Here is a 16,448-nt window from a genome sequence, read left to right as displayed (position 1 = left end):
ATTATAAATTTATCGATAAAATTTAGTATTCTATGGAAGCAATTTAAAATATTTTCATTGACACAAAATATGAGAACTTTACCACAGGAAAAAGAATTTGCACAATTTTTACTAAATTTAGGTAATGGTTCTTTAAATGATCATTCAGATAATATTCATATTCCAGAAAAATGTATAGCAAACCCAAATTTGGATATGGTTAAAGACATGTACGGAGACATTATAAAACATAAACAATATAAAACTATGGCTAATTACGTTATATTATCTGCAAGAAATGCCGATGTTAATGAAATAAATGAAAAAGTAGTAAATTTGTTGGATGAAACGACGGAAAGAGTTTATACAAGTATAGATACTCTTGAAACGACTGGAGATAATCAAGATATATATGAAACAATTCCGATAGAATATCTCAACTCTTTAAATCCAACGTGTCTTCCACCTTATCAATTATGCTTAAGAAAATATACTATTGTCATGCTTATTAGAAATCTTAGTATCAGCGAAGGTTTATGCAATGGTACAAGATTATTGATTTTAGATTTAAGTAATAACTTATTACGCTGTGAAATTTTAACAGGTAATAAGATTGGAGAAATAGTTTTTCTTAATCGTATCACTTTATATTGCGAAAATGTATATCCATTTACTTTTAAAAGAAGACAATTTCCAGTGAAATTGGCATTTGCTATGACAATAAATAAATCACAAGGACAAACTTTCGAAAAAATTGCAATAGATCTTCGAAAAAATATTTTCAATCATGGACAACTGTATGTAGCATTTTCACGAGTTCGTTCTTGGGATTCATTAAAAGTTTATTTAAAGGATGATAATTTGTCCAAAAAAATAAAAAACTATGTTTATAAAGAAATATTTGATTAGCAAAACATAACAAACGAAAAAGTGATATATAATTATGTTATAATAATGTTAAAGATAAGAAAGTAAATAAAAATTAAAAGAATTTTTGTTTTAAATATTTGTATGTGTAATTTAATTAAAAAATAATAATTATCGTTTTATAACATTTTAATTGCATTTAGAATAAAAATTAAAAAATAAAAAACAAATAAAAAAATTTAATATTAATTTTAATTTTTTTAAATTAACGAATGAAACTTATATTTTAATTGAATTTTAAAATTAATAAAATTTATTTAAAATTAATTTATGAATTCATTTAATTCATAATAATTAAAATAAATCATCATTAATTACTTATTAATCATTTGATTATATTTAATTTTTTATATTATTTAAGTAATTATTTAAGTAATGACGACTAAACATGGCGCGCGCGTTAGCGCGCGCTGCGTGCTAGTCTACTATAAAAAAAGTCATTTGTACCCTGAAGTGCCTGTTATATCGTTCGTATTGTTGCCGCTTTTCCGCGTATGTGATTGGCGGTCGATTCGAGGTACGAGGCGAACTTGATCGCGGTTATGATAATGACAGTTCGTATCGTGTCAGTTTAACAGTGATAAAGGTTAAATGTTGTGGTGATCGCGGTGTTAATATCTCTTAAGAGCTTGTGTCGTGTCACGCAAGATTTAGTAGAAAATATTTATAAACGAAGGCAAATTTATAAATAGGAAGGATAGAATGAAGCAGTGATGAATGAAAGAAAGTAAGTATATATATTATATTGTGTGTAATTAATAATTAATAATTAATAATTGTGTGTAATGTCCTGTCAATATTCATATGTTGTTTATGTTCAGTATTGTTAAATAGTATAAAAGGAAAATATTCATTTCTTTAGATGATAAATAATGATAGTTGTTTTACACGAATCCGTTAAAAGAAAAGATAAAAAAAGGGTAGTCGAGAAGACGCTATTTAGGTAGTCGAGAAGACGCTCTGGATGTTTTGAAGTGTTTGATTGACCATTCAGATTAAAGAAATCTTTCCTCCTTTTACCTGATTGGTCAATCAAACGCTTCAGAGCATCCAGAGCGTCTTCCCGATCGCATCTTATATATATATATGTATAATGGCGACGGTGCCAGGCCTTGGACGGGATCGGACGTTTGTATATTACGTGTACGAATCCTTTATTCGCATCAGTTCGCAATTTTTGTGCTTTCCTCTTTCCAAGAGGATTTGATTTTTGATACTGTTCTTTTGCCATTAACAAATCTAGGAGTATGTCAGAATAGATAAGATATTCATGTATAATTGTACATTTTACAGGATTACATGTACGAGTCCTTTGTTCGCATCAGTTCGCAATTTTTGTGCTTTCCTCTTTCCAAGAGGATTTGATTTTTGGTACTGTTCTTTTGCCATTAACAAATCTAGGAGTATGTCAGAATAGATAAGACATTCATGTATAATTGTACATTTTACAGGAATGCCAGAGGGTTATAGTTTCAACTCACCTCTGCAGGAAACATTCTTTAAAGATGATGCTAATCATAATCCACAGTAGTTCGATGAACAAATCGTTTCTGCAGGTTTCGTAATGGATGGCATAAGGAAATAACAAAAAATAAAAGTGAATATTATGAAACATATTACTCTTGTTATTTTTGAGATTTTTGAGTGAGTTTGCGCTGTATATAGTGCTTCGATAGATATGAAAATAAATTTTGGTGTGGATCCAGATGGTGCAATTTTAGTTGCTGATATATTATTGATAATGATTCCTGGAGACTGTGGACTTCTGGAGATGAGAAACTGATGAAAGACAAGCAGGTAAAAATCTTTTTAGTGAGCAATTTATGTTTTTTGTTATTATGTTTCAATGTTACACTTTTTTATTTAAGAGTATTTAAGATTGTTTTATCTGTTATCAGGTATACAGAGATTTATCCTATGTAATACAACAATTGAGAAACAGTAAAACAGCGAGTTACAAAAAGTCGAGCGAGAATTATCAAATCTACCTACTTTGACTGAGATACAAAAGAAGCTCTCTGTGTTTTATCAAGTTGCAGTTGAATATCTGGAAGACGTTAAATTTTTAAATCCCTGTTTGTTCGAATTTAAAAAATCAGCAAAAGCTTTGACCGAAGGCAGAGTCTTGTTAATATCATACGCGAATCATTACAACAAATTAGGTTTATTACTGCAAGTCGTGCATCATAAAAGTTCTACTCAATACTTGTTGTCAACTTGAGTATTGATACTCAAGAATGCGGATGCATCCAACTCCAAAGCTGCTGAATTCAAGAGTCCTCAGATATACGAAAAATGATGCGAAATTATTGGCTTAACGAAGAAAAGGCTATTTGTTCCGAGCACTAATGCAGCGCACGAGTTAACTTTGTACTCATGGCATATATTGAAAATAACCAAGTGCCAGATAAAAGTCGATTGCTCTTTAGTGCTGAATGATTGGGAAAAGCGGCAAATCTCATAGAGACAAGTTAAAAGTCAAGCTTAACGACATGAGATGTATAGAAATACCAAATTTCGAAGAACAGTTTAGACCTGTATGCGAAATCAACTCGAAGATAAAAAACGGCAACTCCGGCTTAAACTTAACGATGAAGGTATGGCACTGTATCTAGATTATCTGAATATGGTGGCATTGCTCAAACAATTGAAAAATATAGATAGCAATGAAAGAGGTTTATTATGATAAAAGTATTTCTATATATGTAATAGCATTGCATGTGAATAATATTTCTTTCTAACACAATTAATATTGATTTGCAGTTGCTTTAAAAGGAAGAGTCGCGTTGCAAATGGGTAGTAACGAATTGCTGATAACGGAGCTGGTTCTCAAGAATGTGTTAACAGTTTTACAACCAGCAGAAATAGTAGCGCTGTTATCAACACTGATCTTTCAACAATGCACAGATTCAGAATCTACACTCACACCGAATCTTGCTAATGTACATGTCATCAATTGTCTTTTTTTTTGGAATAAATAATTAATAAAGTTTAAAGAAAATTACATATCGAATAATTAAGAGCATCGGAAAGCTAAAACAATTGTTCTTTTTTTCCAGGGTTGTGAGATAATGAACAAGGTGCATGCGGAATTGGAACGTTTAGAGCAGCAATATCAATTGTCGACTATACCGCCATTAAATTTCGGTTTGGTGGAAGTTCTGTCTACGAATGGGCGCAAGCTAAATCGTTCGCGGAGATCATGAAAATGACGAATGTTCAAGAGGGAATTATCGTTCGATACATACAGCAACTTGGCGAAACCTTGAGAGATGTTAAAGATGCGGCTGCGACTATAAGTGATCCGATTTTGAAAGAAAAAATGGAAGAAGCCTCGACTGCAATCAAACGCGAAGTATAAAATAATTTAAATGTCTAAAAGACATTTTAAAAAATTCTCTCTTTCTAATAATTTTTTATTTTCACATCGTAAATAGTTGGCAAGCCAAGTGTGACTTATATGTTTAAAATATATTATAATTATATATTTTTGTTTATATATTTAATGTCTTAAGGGGACCCTAAAGTGACTTTTTTACCGATATAACATTATATTTCTTTTGTACCGAAATCTTTTTATTAATTGCACAGAATAGTAAATGCTTCTCCACGATTAAAGTACACACAGAAACAAACCAGAAACCTCCCGATTTTATGTTAAAAACCAAAAAAAATTGAAAAATCGTAAAAAAGTCGTAACAATATTTGCTTAATATAAAAGTTTTGCAGTTTGTATGTACAAAATAAGATAGGTTCCCGCTAGATATTGCACGAAGGAATATAAATAAACTTTTAGAAATGAGTTTAGAAGCATAATGAAAAAGATTTCGGTTTCTAAACCGAAATCTTTTTCATTATGCTTCTAAACTCATTTCTAAAAGTTTATTTATATTCCTTCGTGCAATATCTAGCGGGGACCTATCTTATTTTGTACATACAAAGCAAATATTGTTACAGAAGCCGATAAAAAAATTGTAATTTTTCAATTTTTTTTGTTTTTTAACATAAAATCGGGAGGTTCCCGGTTTGTTTCTGTGTGTACTTTAATCGTGGAGAAGCATTTACTATTCTGTGCAATTAATAAAAAGATTTCGGACAAAAGAAATATAATGTTATATCGGTAAAAAAGTCACTTTAGGATCCCCTTAACAAGATATATTGTGTGTGTGAATATGACAATTTGTAGTGAAAAAGGTAAAAATTTTATGAATATGAAAAATGCTTATTTTACAAAAGTTGTTCAATTTTTTTCGGTATATTTACAAATCTAACACTTGAAACTTATAATTTTCTTTTTTTCTTTCGTAGAAATTGAAAAACATATACAAATATAGAAAATATGTACAATAATAAACTTATTTTAGAAAATCGTACTAAAAAAATCTTTAGGATATTCTCTCTTTTTACCTAAAATTTTTAACAAAAATATCTAAAAGATCAGAGAGAGACTGTTCAACAAATTTTTTATAAGATTCGAAATAGACATTCTGTGATATGTATCTTCAATTTTCATTTTCATAGATTGTATTCTCAACAACCGTCATTCGGTCCTGCTTGCTGTTTGGCAAAACGATGGTTATCAGCACAATTGTTAGATGACACTCACGTATCGGAAGTTGTAATTGAATTGCTTATGGCGTCAATATATTTAATGTCAGAACCTTATAAATTAGCTCAGATGCCGCAAGTGGCATTTCTACGATTTCTAGAAGTTGTTGCAAGATCTCATTGGAATACTGATCCTGTCATCATTAATTTCAATGGTGAAATGACTAAGTTTTGATATATTTCCAATTTTTCATTACTGTAAAAATTTTTGCAAATGAATCATTATAAAATAATTACTTAAATAATTAATTAAATTACTGAAATAATTGATAAAATTTTCTCTTTTTCTTTTTTTACCCGGAAAATTTATTATATATTCTATTTATTATTCTATTATTTATTATATATATTTAGATATATAAAAAGATAAACAGAAATGCAATCTCTTTTATTCCAAATTTATCTATGTGTAATTGCTTTTGAGCTTATTTACATAATATATATATTAATATATTACATTAATTTTTTTTCCAGATGAAGAAATCTCCGCCGTAGAAACATTATTTGATACAACTCGCACTTCGTTACCACCCTTATTCATATCTACCTCTTATGATCAACAGAAATCCTTGCGGACAAGGAGAGCGCCATCTCAGTTGATTTTAAATCGTATGAGTGCACTCGCGAAGGTATCATTAAGATTATTTCACAATCTATTGTTCGATAATATAGATATAAAACCTATATTTCGTCCTTCATTGCAGGAATATGATTGTTTGTTATATCTGAAGTCAAATATGAATCCTAGAAAACTGCAGGCGGTCGATGTATCCAATAATGTGGAAATAATTGATCTGCATCCGTATAAAGCGCATTCACTTAAAAAAATTCCAGTCATAGACTTTGATCCTGTGCAATGTTTTCTGAAAGATCTAAGAGTTAGTATTTGAAATAATTAACAAGCGATTGTATTGTTAAATTGTATGAATGGGTTTATACACGCTTTAAAAACAAAAAAAGAAAAAAAATTATATATTTGTATTATCATGATTGACGCTACTGCTATATCTAAATCATTTTTTGTATTCTACATTTATTTTTCTTTTATTTCTCCAGGATTACAATGATTATGCCTTATTCTTCCATGACACTTATAGTGGTATAGTGATTGGAGTTCTGTTGAAACCCGATGTTTTCGAGCGTGAGGATTTTAAAGTGGCAGATATTGTAGAAAACTCGACAGCAATGGTAAACTTGTTTTAAATATATCGGCATGTGAATAATATTTCTTTCTAACACAATTAATATTGATTTGTAGTTGCTTTAAAAGGAAGAGTCGCGTTGCAAATGGGTAGTAACGAATTGCTGATAACAGAGCTGGTTCTCAAAAATGTGTTAACAGTTTTACAATCAGCAGAAATAGTAGCGCTGCTATCAGCACTGATCTTTCAACAACACAGATTCAGAATCTACACTCACACCGAATCTCGCTAATGTACGTATCATCAATTATCTTTTTTTTTAATAATTAATAAAGTTTAAAGAAAATTACATATCAAATAATTATGAGCATCGGAAAGCTAAAACAATGTTCTTTTTAAATTATAAAATATAAAAGAGTAATTTTCTATTCATTTTGTAATGTTCTTCCATAAAATCTGACATTTTTAAAATATGAGCTAAAGGATAGGATTTCTATTGACATGCGCTTTTAGTATTATAATTATATTTTTTTTTACTAGATAAATATATAACCAATAAATGTATCTATTTAATATTTTTGTGTTAAATACAAAATATTATTTTATAAAATATTCAGTTATATGTATATAGTTCTTAGTTATACTGTAAGATAAGGGAGATAAAAAAAAATAAATAGAAATCTTCTAATAATATGAAAAGTGCATGTCAATAGAAATCCTATCCTTTAGTTCATATTTTAAAAATGTCAGATTTTATGGAAGAACATTACAAAATGAATAGAAAATTACTCTTTTATATTTTATAATTTAAAAAGAACATTGTTTTAGCTTTCTGATGCTCTTAATTATTTGATATGTAATTTTCTTTAAACTTTATTAATTATTAAAAAAAAAGATAATTGATAAATTACATATTATATTACTATAAATAAACAAAAAATATTATAATTATATTATTATTTATTTATACGATAAATAATATATTATATTATTATAAATAAAAATATTATATAAAATATAATAATATTATTTATTTATTTATATTTTTTATTTATATTATTTACATTAATTCTCAATTCCGATCACTTCACTTTTGACTTTTTTTGCATAATCCAAGTCCTCGTTTGTTGTGTGTAATTATTCAATAAATTATATGTATGTGAAACGCTAAAAGAAAAGATAATGTATTTACATTAATTCATCATTCTATCAATATTCAAGTTTTCTCTTTCTTTTAAAAATAATAATGAAATCTTGAACGTATAAAATTTATTGAGTTATGCGGTAAGCTTCACGAAATGATGTGTTTTGTTATGTGATATGACAGTTTGTGTTATATTGTACGAGGTTAAAAAAAGTGTTGCGCTTTAAAACTTCTGCAAATTTATACAAGAGTAAGTGTGTAGAATATTAAATTAAAATTAATATTTTTTATTGTTAAATTAAGATTAATTTTTATTTCTATTGTTAACTAATAAAAAAATACAAATTAACTTTTATATATTACAACTTATATGTACAACTTTTTTCATTAAATACATTAGATAATTAAATACGTGTAAAAAATTAAATATTAAGAATGTAGCATACAATTTCTATTATAAAATCTTTAATTATAATATTAAATTTCTTCACGCACAGGCAAGAAGCACAATTGCAAAAAAGAAAAAAAGTATATCATGTATACCATATCCGTTCTAATCTGACACACGCCAGTATCAAGAAAGTATATAACGCCTCGATCGATCTCGGTCGATTGCAACTATCAACAATTTTTGTCTTCGGTGAGAGCAACCGCATCTCGTTTCATCATACACACGAGTTAAAATCGCGACTAAGCACGACTAGGCTCGACTCATCTTGGCAGCGCGAAGCAAGTATACTAATACAGATGCTCGGCTCAGTAGTAAACACGAAAAATAAAAGAAAAGTTAAATTTTTATCATTATCTTAAGTCCCCCTTGAAACCATACAATTTTTATTTGAAACATTTTTCGTATGTTTTATGTTTTTCAAGATATTTGCTTGCGGAAATTAGAATGGGACACTGCAATGTATACAGGGTGGTGAGTCATTTTAAGTTACCCACCCCAATAACTTTTTTATTTTTGATCGTACAAAAAAATGTTTCAAATAAAAGTTGTTTGACTTAAAGGGGGACAATGATGGCAAAAATTTGACCTTGGATAGTCATTTGAGAGTTACATAAAAGTCACCTTCAATTTCTTAATTATAAATTCCCATTTTTTATCGCATATTCTTGTAACTTATCTCGAGAGCTTTCCAAAACACTATAAGAAAGTATTTTTCTCTTAAATATTTTTTAAGTTATAAAGTTTGAAGTTAATAATTTTTTGACATAAAATATAAAATATCTTGTAAAATATTCAGTTTTTAGTAATCTTACCTTATACTTTTATGCTTGGAATAATAAGACCAATCAATTGGTATAAAGAAAACACATAGTTACTTTTTTAAGAAAAATTACGCAGCTGTATGTTTCAAATTACATATTTTTTTTAAGCAACTATATGTTTTCTTTGCATCAATTGATTAATCCCATTATTCCATGCATAAAAGTATTAAGGTAACATTACTGAAAACTGAATATTTTACAAGATATTTTACAATTTTATGTCAAAAAATTGTTAACTTTAAACTTTATAACTTAAAAAATATTTAAGAGAAAAATACTTTCTTATAGTATTTTGGAAAGCTCTTGAGATAAGCTACAAGAATGTGCATTAAAAAATATGCATTTCCATTTAAGAAATTGAAGGAGACTTTGTAATCTTCAAACGATTGTCTAAAGTCAAACCAATAATATTATCTTATGTTCCTCTCGAAGTTAAAAAATTTGTATGAAACATTTTTTCGTATCTTTCATACTTTCTAAAATATTTAAATGGATAAATTAAAATAAGCCACCTTGTATATGTATATAAGATGTTTCATTTATCTCTTACACCTTAAATAATTTTTTTATTTTTGATTGTATAACAAAATGTTTCAAATAAAAGTTGTTTGACTTGAAGGGGAACAGAAGATGTCGCTACTAATATTTTTTTAAAAGATCAATGTTAATTATGTTTATTTAAATAAAATTACTATATTTTTTTATATAAATTGATTCTACGTAACATTCTGTGTAAAAAGTTATAAGGGTAAAATGACTTGAAGGGGAACAGAAGATGTCGCTACTAATATTTTTTTAAAAGATCAATGTTAATTATGTTTATTTAAATAAAATTACTATATTTTTTTATATAAATTGATTCTACGTAACATTCTGTGTAAAAAGTTATAAGGGTAAAATGACTAAAAAATGAATAGTTTACGAGATATTTTATATTTTAATTTGACATAATCTTACGTAAATTATGAAATATCTCATAAAATATTCATTTTCCAATCTTATCTTTTAATACTTTTATGCACAAAATAACGAGAGGAATCGATTGGTGCAAAGAAAACACATAGTTGTTTTAAAAAATATATAATTTATACATAACCATCAACTACATATTTTTTTTTAATAACTATAGATGTTTTTTTTACATCAATCGATTTCTCTCATTATTTTGTGTATAAAAGTATTAAGGTGAAATAATAGGAAAATGAATATTTTACGAGATATTGCATATTGAAAAAATTCTGAAAATTTCATGACTTTATAGTCGTCCACGGATAAAACAAGGATGGAACCAAAAATGCCACTACATTAGCTTTAAAGTAGGAAGCTTTTCCTTTAAAATGTCGTCAAGAACATTGTTCTATCGTACTTAGGAACCGAGTTATAACGCGAATGTCGGCGGTATTGCTCAAAATTATGCAAAACGCAAGGTCATTTGAAAACGCGATAACTCGGCTCCTAGGTATGATAGAACAATGTTCTTAGCAGCATTTTAAAGGGAAAGCTTCCCACTTTAAAGCTAATGTGGTGATATTTTTGGTTTCATCCCTGCTACAAAGACGACTACAAAGTCATGAAATTTTCAGAATTTTTTCACGATCTGATTTTGGAGTTCACACGAAACATAGTTCGATGAGATGAATAATGCGATCTTACCCTCTTTAAAGTAGAGGCTTCATCCATTAAAATACGCCCAAGAATATTGTTCTACGACCTCCCTAAGCGAAGATATGACTTCTTGAAAATCATCAAATTTTGCAATTTTTAAAGTGTTCCCCTAATTTTTTTGAGTAATGTATTATAGTGTTTTGGAAAGCTCTCAAGATAAGCTACAAAAATATGCAATAAAATGTAGGGGTTTCCATTTAAAAAATTCAAAATAATTTTTCCGTGATCTTGATGGTGCTATTCAAGGTTATATTAATATTACTATGTAATGCGCCATTTAAAGCTCTACAAGTTATGTCACAAAGATTTTTTTCTAACATGCATAGTTTATAAAATATTCAACTGTTTTCAGACTTTTGGAATACTCTATATGTATACAGGGTGTCCCATTTTAAAAGTTCCACCCTCATAACTCATCAGGATCAACGTTTGAAGGAACACGACTTGGATAAAAGTTGTAGGGAACAAAGGAGGCTATCTAATAGTGGCCTTGGATTCGACATTAAAGGTCATTTTCAAGGTCATTTGAAGGTAACATTTAATTTTTTAAATGGAACTCCCTATTTTTTACTTATTCCTGTAGCTTATGTCGAAAGCTTTCCAAAACACTATAATTTAGTTTTCATTAAGTACTTTCCAAGTTATGAGGCTTGAAATCATTTCTTAATTTTACGTAAAACGTAAAATATCTTGTAAAATATTTATTTTTTGATTATCTTACCTTAATACTTTTATGTACAAAATAATGAGAGGAATCAATTGGTGTAAAGAAAATACACAGTTACGAAGAAAAAATATGTAATTGTTAATTGCAAATTATATATTTTTTCTTCGAAACAACTGTGTGTTTTCTTTACACCAATTGATTCCTCTCATTATTTTGTACATATAAGTATTAAGGTAAGATAATCGAAAAATGAATATTTTACTAGATATTTTATGGTTTATGTAAAATTTAGAAATTATTTCAAGCCTCATAACTCAAGAAGCATTCAATGAAGAAATACTTTATTATAGTGTTTTGGAAAGCTCTCAAGATAAGCTACAGGAATGAATAAGAAAAAATAGGGGGTTCCATTTAAAAAATTGAAGGTGGCCTTCAAATGATCTTGAAAATGACTTTTAATGTCGAATCCAAGGTCACTATTAGATAGCCCCCTTTGTTCCCTACAACTTTTATCCGAGTCGTTTTCCTTCAAACGTTGATCCTGAAAAGTTATGAGGGTGGAACTTTTAAAATGAGACACCCTGTATATGTATGTATACATACACATATATACATCAGGGTGTCTCCTACGTCGAGGTCAATCGCTCAGGAGATGAATAGAGATCCAAAAACAAGAAGCGTCGTCTACAATAGGTGGAATAAGTTTGACGTAAGAAGTAAGAGTAAGCGTAAGAAATAAAAATAATTCATTTCGCCCTTACTCCAGTTCTCTTAAACCGAAAATAGTTCTCTTACTCTTAAGAGAACTATTTCCGGTTTAGGAGAGCTGGAATAAGGGCGTAAGCGAAATGAATTATTTTTATTTCTTACACCTACTCTTATTTTTTACACCAAACTTACTCTACTTATTATAGACGACGCTAGAAAGATAGTTGATATTGTTAAATATAGATCCAGAAATGTTGTTTTCGAGTTATTGCCATTCTTACGTTGAAATTTGAAATTGCTTTGTTTTCGAATTTTTTTTATCAAAATTGAAATAAAAGATAGTTTTTATGTTTTATAACATATAATTAATTTAATTATATTATGAAATTCATTAAAACCATTTCTTGTTTTAATTTTGACAAAATAAGATTGAAACATTTTGTAATACATTACGTTCAATACTCATAATGGAGATTATAAATTTCCAATGAAATTTATCTAATATCTATATATTTAAACATATAAATATTTACTTTTTGCAGTTTAAAGAAAAAGAAAAAGAGAGAGAGAAAGAGAGAGAGAGAGAGAGAGAGAGAGAGAAAGAACAAAAAAAGGTGAAAAAAAAGAAAAGTAAGAAAAAAGTATGTATATATACAAATCTTATAATATCGTAAAAGTAGAAAAAAAATTAAATTATTTACATAATTATTAATATTTAATATTTTCTTTTTCAGAGATCCAACGGAATAAGTTAAAAGTAGAAAATAAGCTAAACATAATATTGAATTGAATTTTATTTTTATTTATTTAATTATTTAATTAAAATTGGCTTTAACTTGAATTAAAATTAATTTTAATTTAATTTAAAATTGACCTTAACTTGAATTGAAATTGGCTTTGACTTGAATTAAAATTGGATTTGACTTGGATTGAAATTGGCTTTGATTTGATTTAAAATTGGCTTTGACTTGATTTGAAATTGGCTTTGATTTGATTTGAAATTGGCTTTGACTTGATTTGAAATTGGATTCGATTTGATTTGAAATTGACTTTGGCTTGATTTGAAATTAGCTTTAGCTTGATTTGAAATTGGGTTTGACTTGATTTGAAATTGGCTTTGACTTGATTTAAAATTGGCTTTGACTTAATTTGAAATTGGCTTTGATTTAATTTAAAATTGGCTTTAATTTGGATTATTAAATTGAAATTGATTTTGACTTAAATTGTTGAAATAAATTTAAAATTAATTTTTATAAAATTATTGTATTCAATTATTTTTGATTTTTAAGTTAATGTCAAGTTGAAATATAATTAAACTAATTTGATAATAATTATATAAACGAAATTAATATTAAATTAAATTATTATTAAATTAAATTATTATATTAATGTATATTTATATTGTGATATTAAATTGAAATTTTAATTATTTTAATTATACTTTTATTATTTAATTATTTGATTATTTCATTATGTTATTATTTATTATTTATAAGTTGAATTTTATGTACAAAAAATTAAATAAAAGATTTATTATCATTTTTATTTGAAATTTATATATATTTTATTATATTTTATTATATTATTAATTTTAATTGATATTATCTAAATAATAATTATGCCTCGAAGAAAGATAGTTCGATCTGTTGAAGAAGAAGAGGAATATCAACGTAACAAACGAGAAAGAAAGGCAAAATGTCAAGCTGAAAGACGAGAAGCAAAGCGAAAAACGCTTATGAAAAATTCTCAATCTTTGTCAAATGATGAAATTTGCTTAAATATAACACAAACTTCTGCAAATTTTTCAAAAAATATAGTAGTAGATTCTCAAACTTCTACTTTACTTACAGAAGTAATATATTCAGCAAATGAAACAGTTACTACTGCGTCACAAGCAATTAATACATCAATCATTACAAATGTTCCTATGATAAAAAATAATAATGAAGTTAGTATAATAAATGATAACATAAAGTTATTTAACGATGATATTAATATAATTAGAAATGTTCATAACTTAAATATAGAAACTCCATTAAATAGCAATACTATTTGTTCAATACCTAACACATCAAATAGATTAATAAACTTAGATAATAGGATTGCAAATTATATTAATTTACAGGAAATAACATCACAAAATGATATAATAAATGATAATAATAAAAGTAAACAAATAAGATGGTACGAAAAAAATCGAGCTTTAAAAAAAGGATATACGGATATTAATCATCACATTATTCAATTAGAAAATATTGTAGAACATTATATAGGAGAAATGAATTTATATTGCGAACATTGTGGTGCGAAACATTTTAATTCTGAAAAAGTAGTTAATAAAGAAAGCTCATTTAACGATTGTTGTAGCCATGGGACTATTGAATTAAATCCTTTACCTCAACCTCCGTATGAACTTTATAAATTATTTACTGGAAATCATCCAAAATCAAATCATTTTTATAATCGTATTCGTGGTTACAATAATACATTTTCATTCGCATCGTTTAATGCAAATATAGCAGATTTTAGTGCGCAAAGATATGGACCTTATTGTTTTAAAATTCAAGGACAAATCTATTATCAAATTAATACCACGTTATATCCGGCACCTAACGAAATACCAAGTTATGGACAACTCTTTATTGTGAATAGTAATGAAGCAACAGAGTGTCGATTACATCAAAATTCGAATCTTGATCAAGAAATTTTATATTCAATAGATAATATAATGCGTACAAATAACATTTTTGCACAATCTTATCGAATGATGCACGAAGAAATTCAAATGCAACAGCAAACATCTGATAACAATATACGTGAATTACAATTAGGATTTTTAACTAAAAAAGGCATCGATCGTGGCCGATACAATGTACATAAGATAAATGAAGTTGCAGCAGTTTTTTCTACTACAGCAGATGGTGAAATTCCTGAAACCTATGTAACAATTTATAATAAAAATACTAAAACATTAAAACAAGTCAGTACGATGGATCCAAATGTAGAACCATGGATTTATCCATTGTATTACCCATACGGTAATCAAGGTTGGCATGATAATTTACAACGTAAGAATAGTAATAAACGAGTAAGTAGAGCTGCATACGTAAAATATCGAATAGCTATACGTGATAATTTTAATATTTTTATTATGGGAAGACGATTATTTCAACAATGGCTTGTAGATAATTATATAAAAATTGAAAAAGACCGAATTAATTATTGTAAACAGAATCAAAAACAATTGCGAGCTGAGACTTATCAAGGATTAATTGATTATTTAGCAAACACCGCCAATAATAACGATGCTCACATTGGAAAAATGATTATACTTCCATCGACATTTGTGGGTTCACCGCGTAATATGTTGCAACATTATCAAGATGCGATGGCTATTGTTCGGAAATATGGAAAACCAGATATCTTTGTTACTATGACTTGTAATCCAAATTGGCGCGAAATTAAAGAAAATTTACTTCCAAATCAACAACCTGCAGATAGGCCAGATATATGTGCTCGAGTATTTAATATAAAAAAAAATTATTTAATCGATGTTATCGTTAGACAAAAATTTTTTGGTGAAGTTTTAGCATACGTTTATGTAATAGAATTTCAAAAACGTGGATTACCACATATACATTTATTGATTACATTAAAACAAAATTGTAAAATATCAAATTCTGAAATAGTTGATAAATTTATTTCTGCAGAAATTCCTGATCCTAATGAAAATGAAAGTTTACATAATGTTGTAATGAAACATATGATTCATGGGCCATGTGGAAATTGGTGTTTAATAAATGATAAATGTTCAAAACATTTTCCAAAACCATTTCGACCTGAAACAACTATGGATGAAGATGGTTATCCACAATATCGTCGAAGAAATAATGGATTGCTGTACGAAAGACCTAGACGATATGTTGTTGATAATAGATATGTTGTTCCATATAATCCAACACTCTTACTTTTATTTAATAGTCATATTAATGTTGAAATAGTTTCGAGTACAAAATCTGTAAAATATTTATATAAATATATTTATAAGGGTCACGATGCTGCGTCTATAATTATTGGAGAAAATATAGATAAAACAATAATATATGATGAAATTCAAGATTTTATCGAAGCTCGATATGTTGGACCCGTAGAAGCGTGTTGGCGCATTTTAAGTAAACCTTTACAAGAAAAAAGTCACGCTATATTTCGTTTACCAGTTCATTTACCAAACGAACATAATGTTATAATCGATGATAATATTAATAATGATGCGATAAGATTTGCTGTAGAACGAGTAACAATTATTGGATTATTTTCAGTTAAATGCTCGAGATGA

General features: G+C 27.5%; 3 protein-coding genes across 6 annotated transcripts in view; all 3 read left to right on the top strand.

The window, feature by feature from the left end:
• The window catches only part of LOC145967605 (uncharacterized), a 5,851-nt gene extending 3,162 nt beyond the window's left edge, over window positions 1–2,689 (top strand). Inside the window, exons 6-8 of the mRNA XM_083092664.1 lie at window positions 88–583; window positions 2,358–2,433; window positions 2,572–2,689. Coding sequence (XP_082948790.1) covers window positions 88–583; window positions 2,358–2,433; window positions 2,572–2,689 — 690 coding nt within the window. The remainder of the gene's footprint in view (window positions 1–87; window positions 584–2,357; window positions 2,434–2,571) is intronic.
• On the top strand, window positions 1,916–4,393 carry LOC145971459 (uncharacterized). Its single transcript, XM_083099173.1, has 7 exons — window positions 1,916–2,049; window positions 2,200–2,277; window positions 2,358–2,503; window positions 2,613–2,703; window positions 2,805–3,503; window positions 3,670–3,848; window positions 3,966–4,393. Exons 5-7 carry the CDS (start codon window positions 3,446–3,448, stop codon window positions 4,110–4,112), a joined length of 384 nt encoding a protein of 127 aa, XP_082955299.1. The 5' UTR covers window positions 1,916–2,049; window positions 2,200–2,277; window positions 2,358–2,503; window positions 2,613–2,703; window positions 2,805–3,445; the 3' UTR covers window positions 4,113–4,393.
• On the top strand, window positions 4,121–16,448 carry LOC145971035 (nucleolar protein 6-like). Of its 4 annotated transcripts, XM_083098522.1 has the most exons (7): window positions 4,121–4,261; window positions 5,428–5,669; window positions 5,989–6,143; window positions 6,219–6,392; window positions 6,571–6,702; window positions 6,773–6,949; window positions 8,298–8,586. In XM_083098522.1, exons 2-6 carry the CDS (start codon window positions 5,540–5,542, stop codon window positions 6,779–6,781), a joined length of 600 nt encoding a protein of 199 aa, XP_082954648.1. In that variant the 5' UTR covers window positions 4,121–4,261; window positions 5,428–5,539; the 3' UTR covers window positions 6,782–6,949; window positions 8,298–8,586. The 4 variants fall into 4 exon arrangements, with proteins under 4 accessions (XP_082954648.1, XP_082954494.1, XP_082954415.1 ...); XM_083098368.1 differs by lacking the exons at window positions 4,121–4,261; window positions 5,428–5,669; window positions 5,989–6,143; window positions 6,219–6,392; window positions 6,571–6,702 and adding exons at window positions 12,655–12,753; window positions 12,847–14,060; window positions 14,238–16,448 and having other exon boundaries at window positions 6,777–6,949; window positions 8,298–8,440; XM_083098289.1 differs by lacking the exons at window positions 4,121–4,261; window positions 5,428–5,669; window positions 5,989–6,143; window positions 6,219–6,392; window positions 6,571–6,702 and adding exons at window positions 12,655–12,753; window positions 12,847–14,060; window positions 14,238–16,448 and having other exon boundaries at window positions 6,777–6,949; window positions 8,298–8,529.

The sequence above is a fragment of the Camponotus vicinus genome, unplaced genomic scaffold (genome assembly GCF_025532165.1).
Source record: "Camponotus vicinus isolate PSW18456_S1 unplaced genomic scaffold, iyCamVici1.0 SCAF_1, whole genome shotgun sequence".
NCBI classification, from domain to species: Eukaryota; Metazoa; Arthropoda; class Insecta; order Hymenoptera; family Formicidae; genus Camponotus; species Camponotus vicinus.
This window is presented reverse-complemented; position numbering and strand designations above follow the sequence as displayed.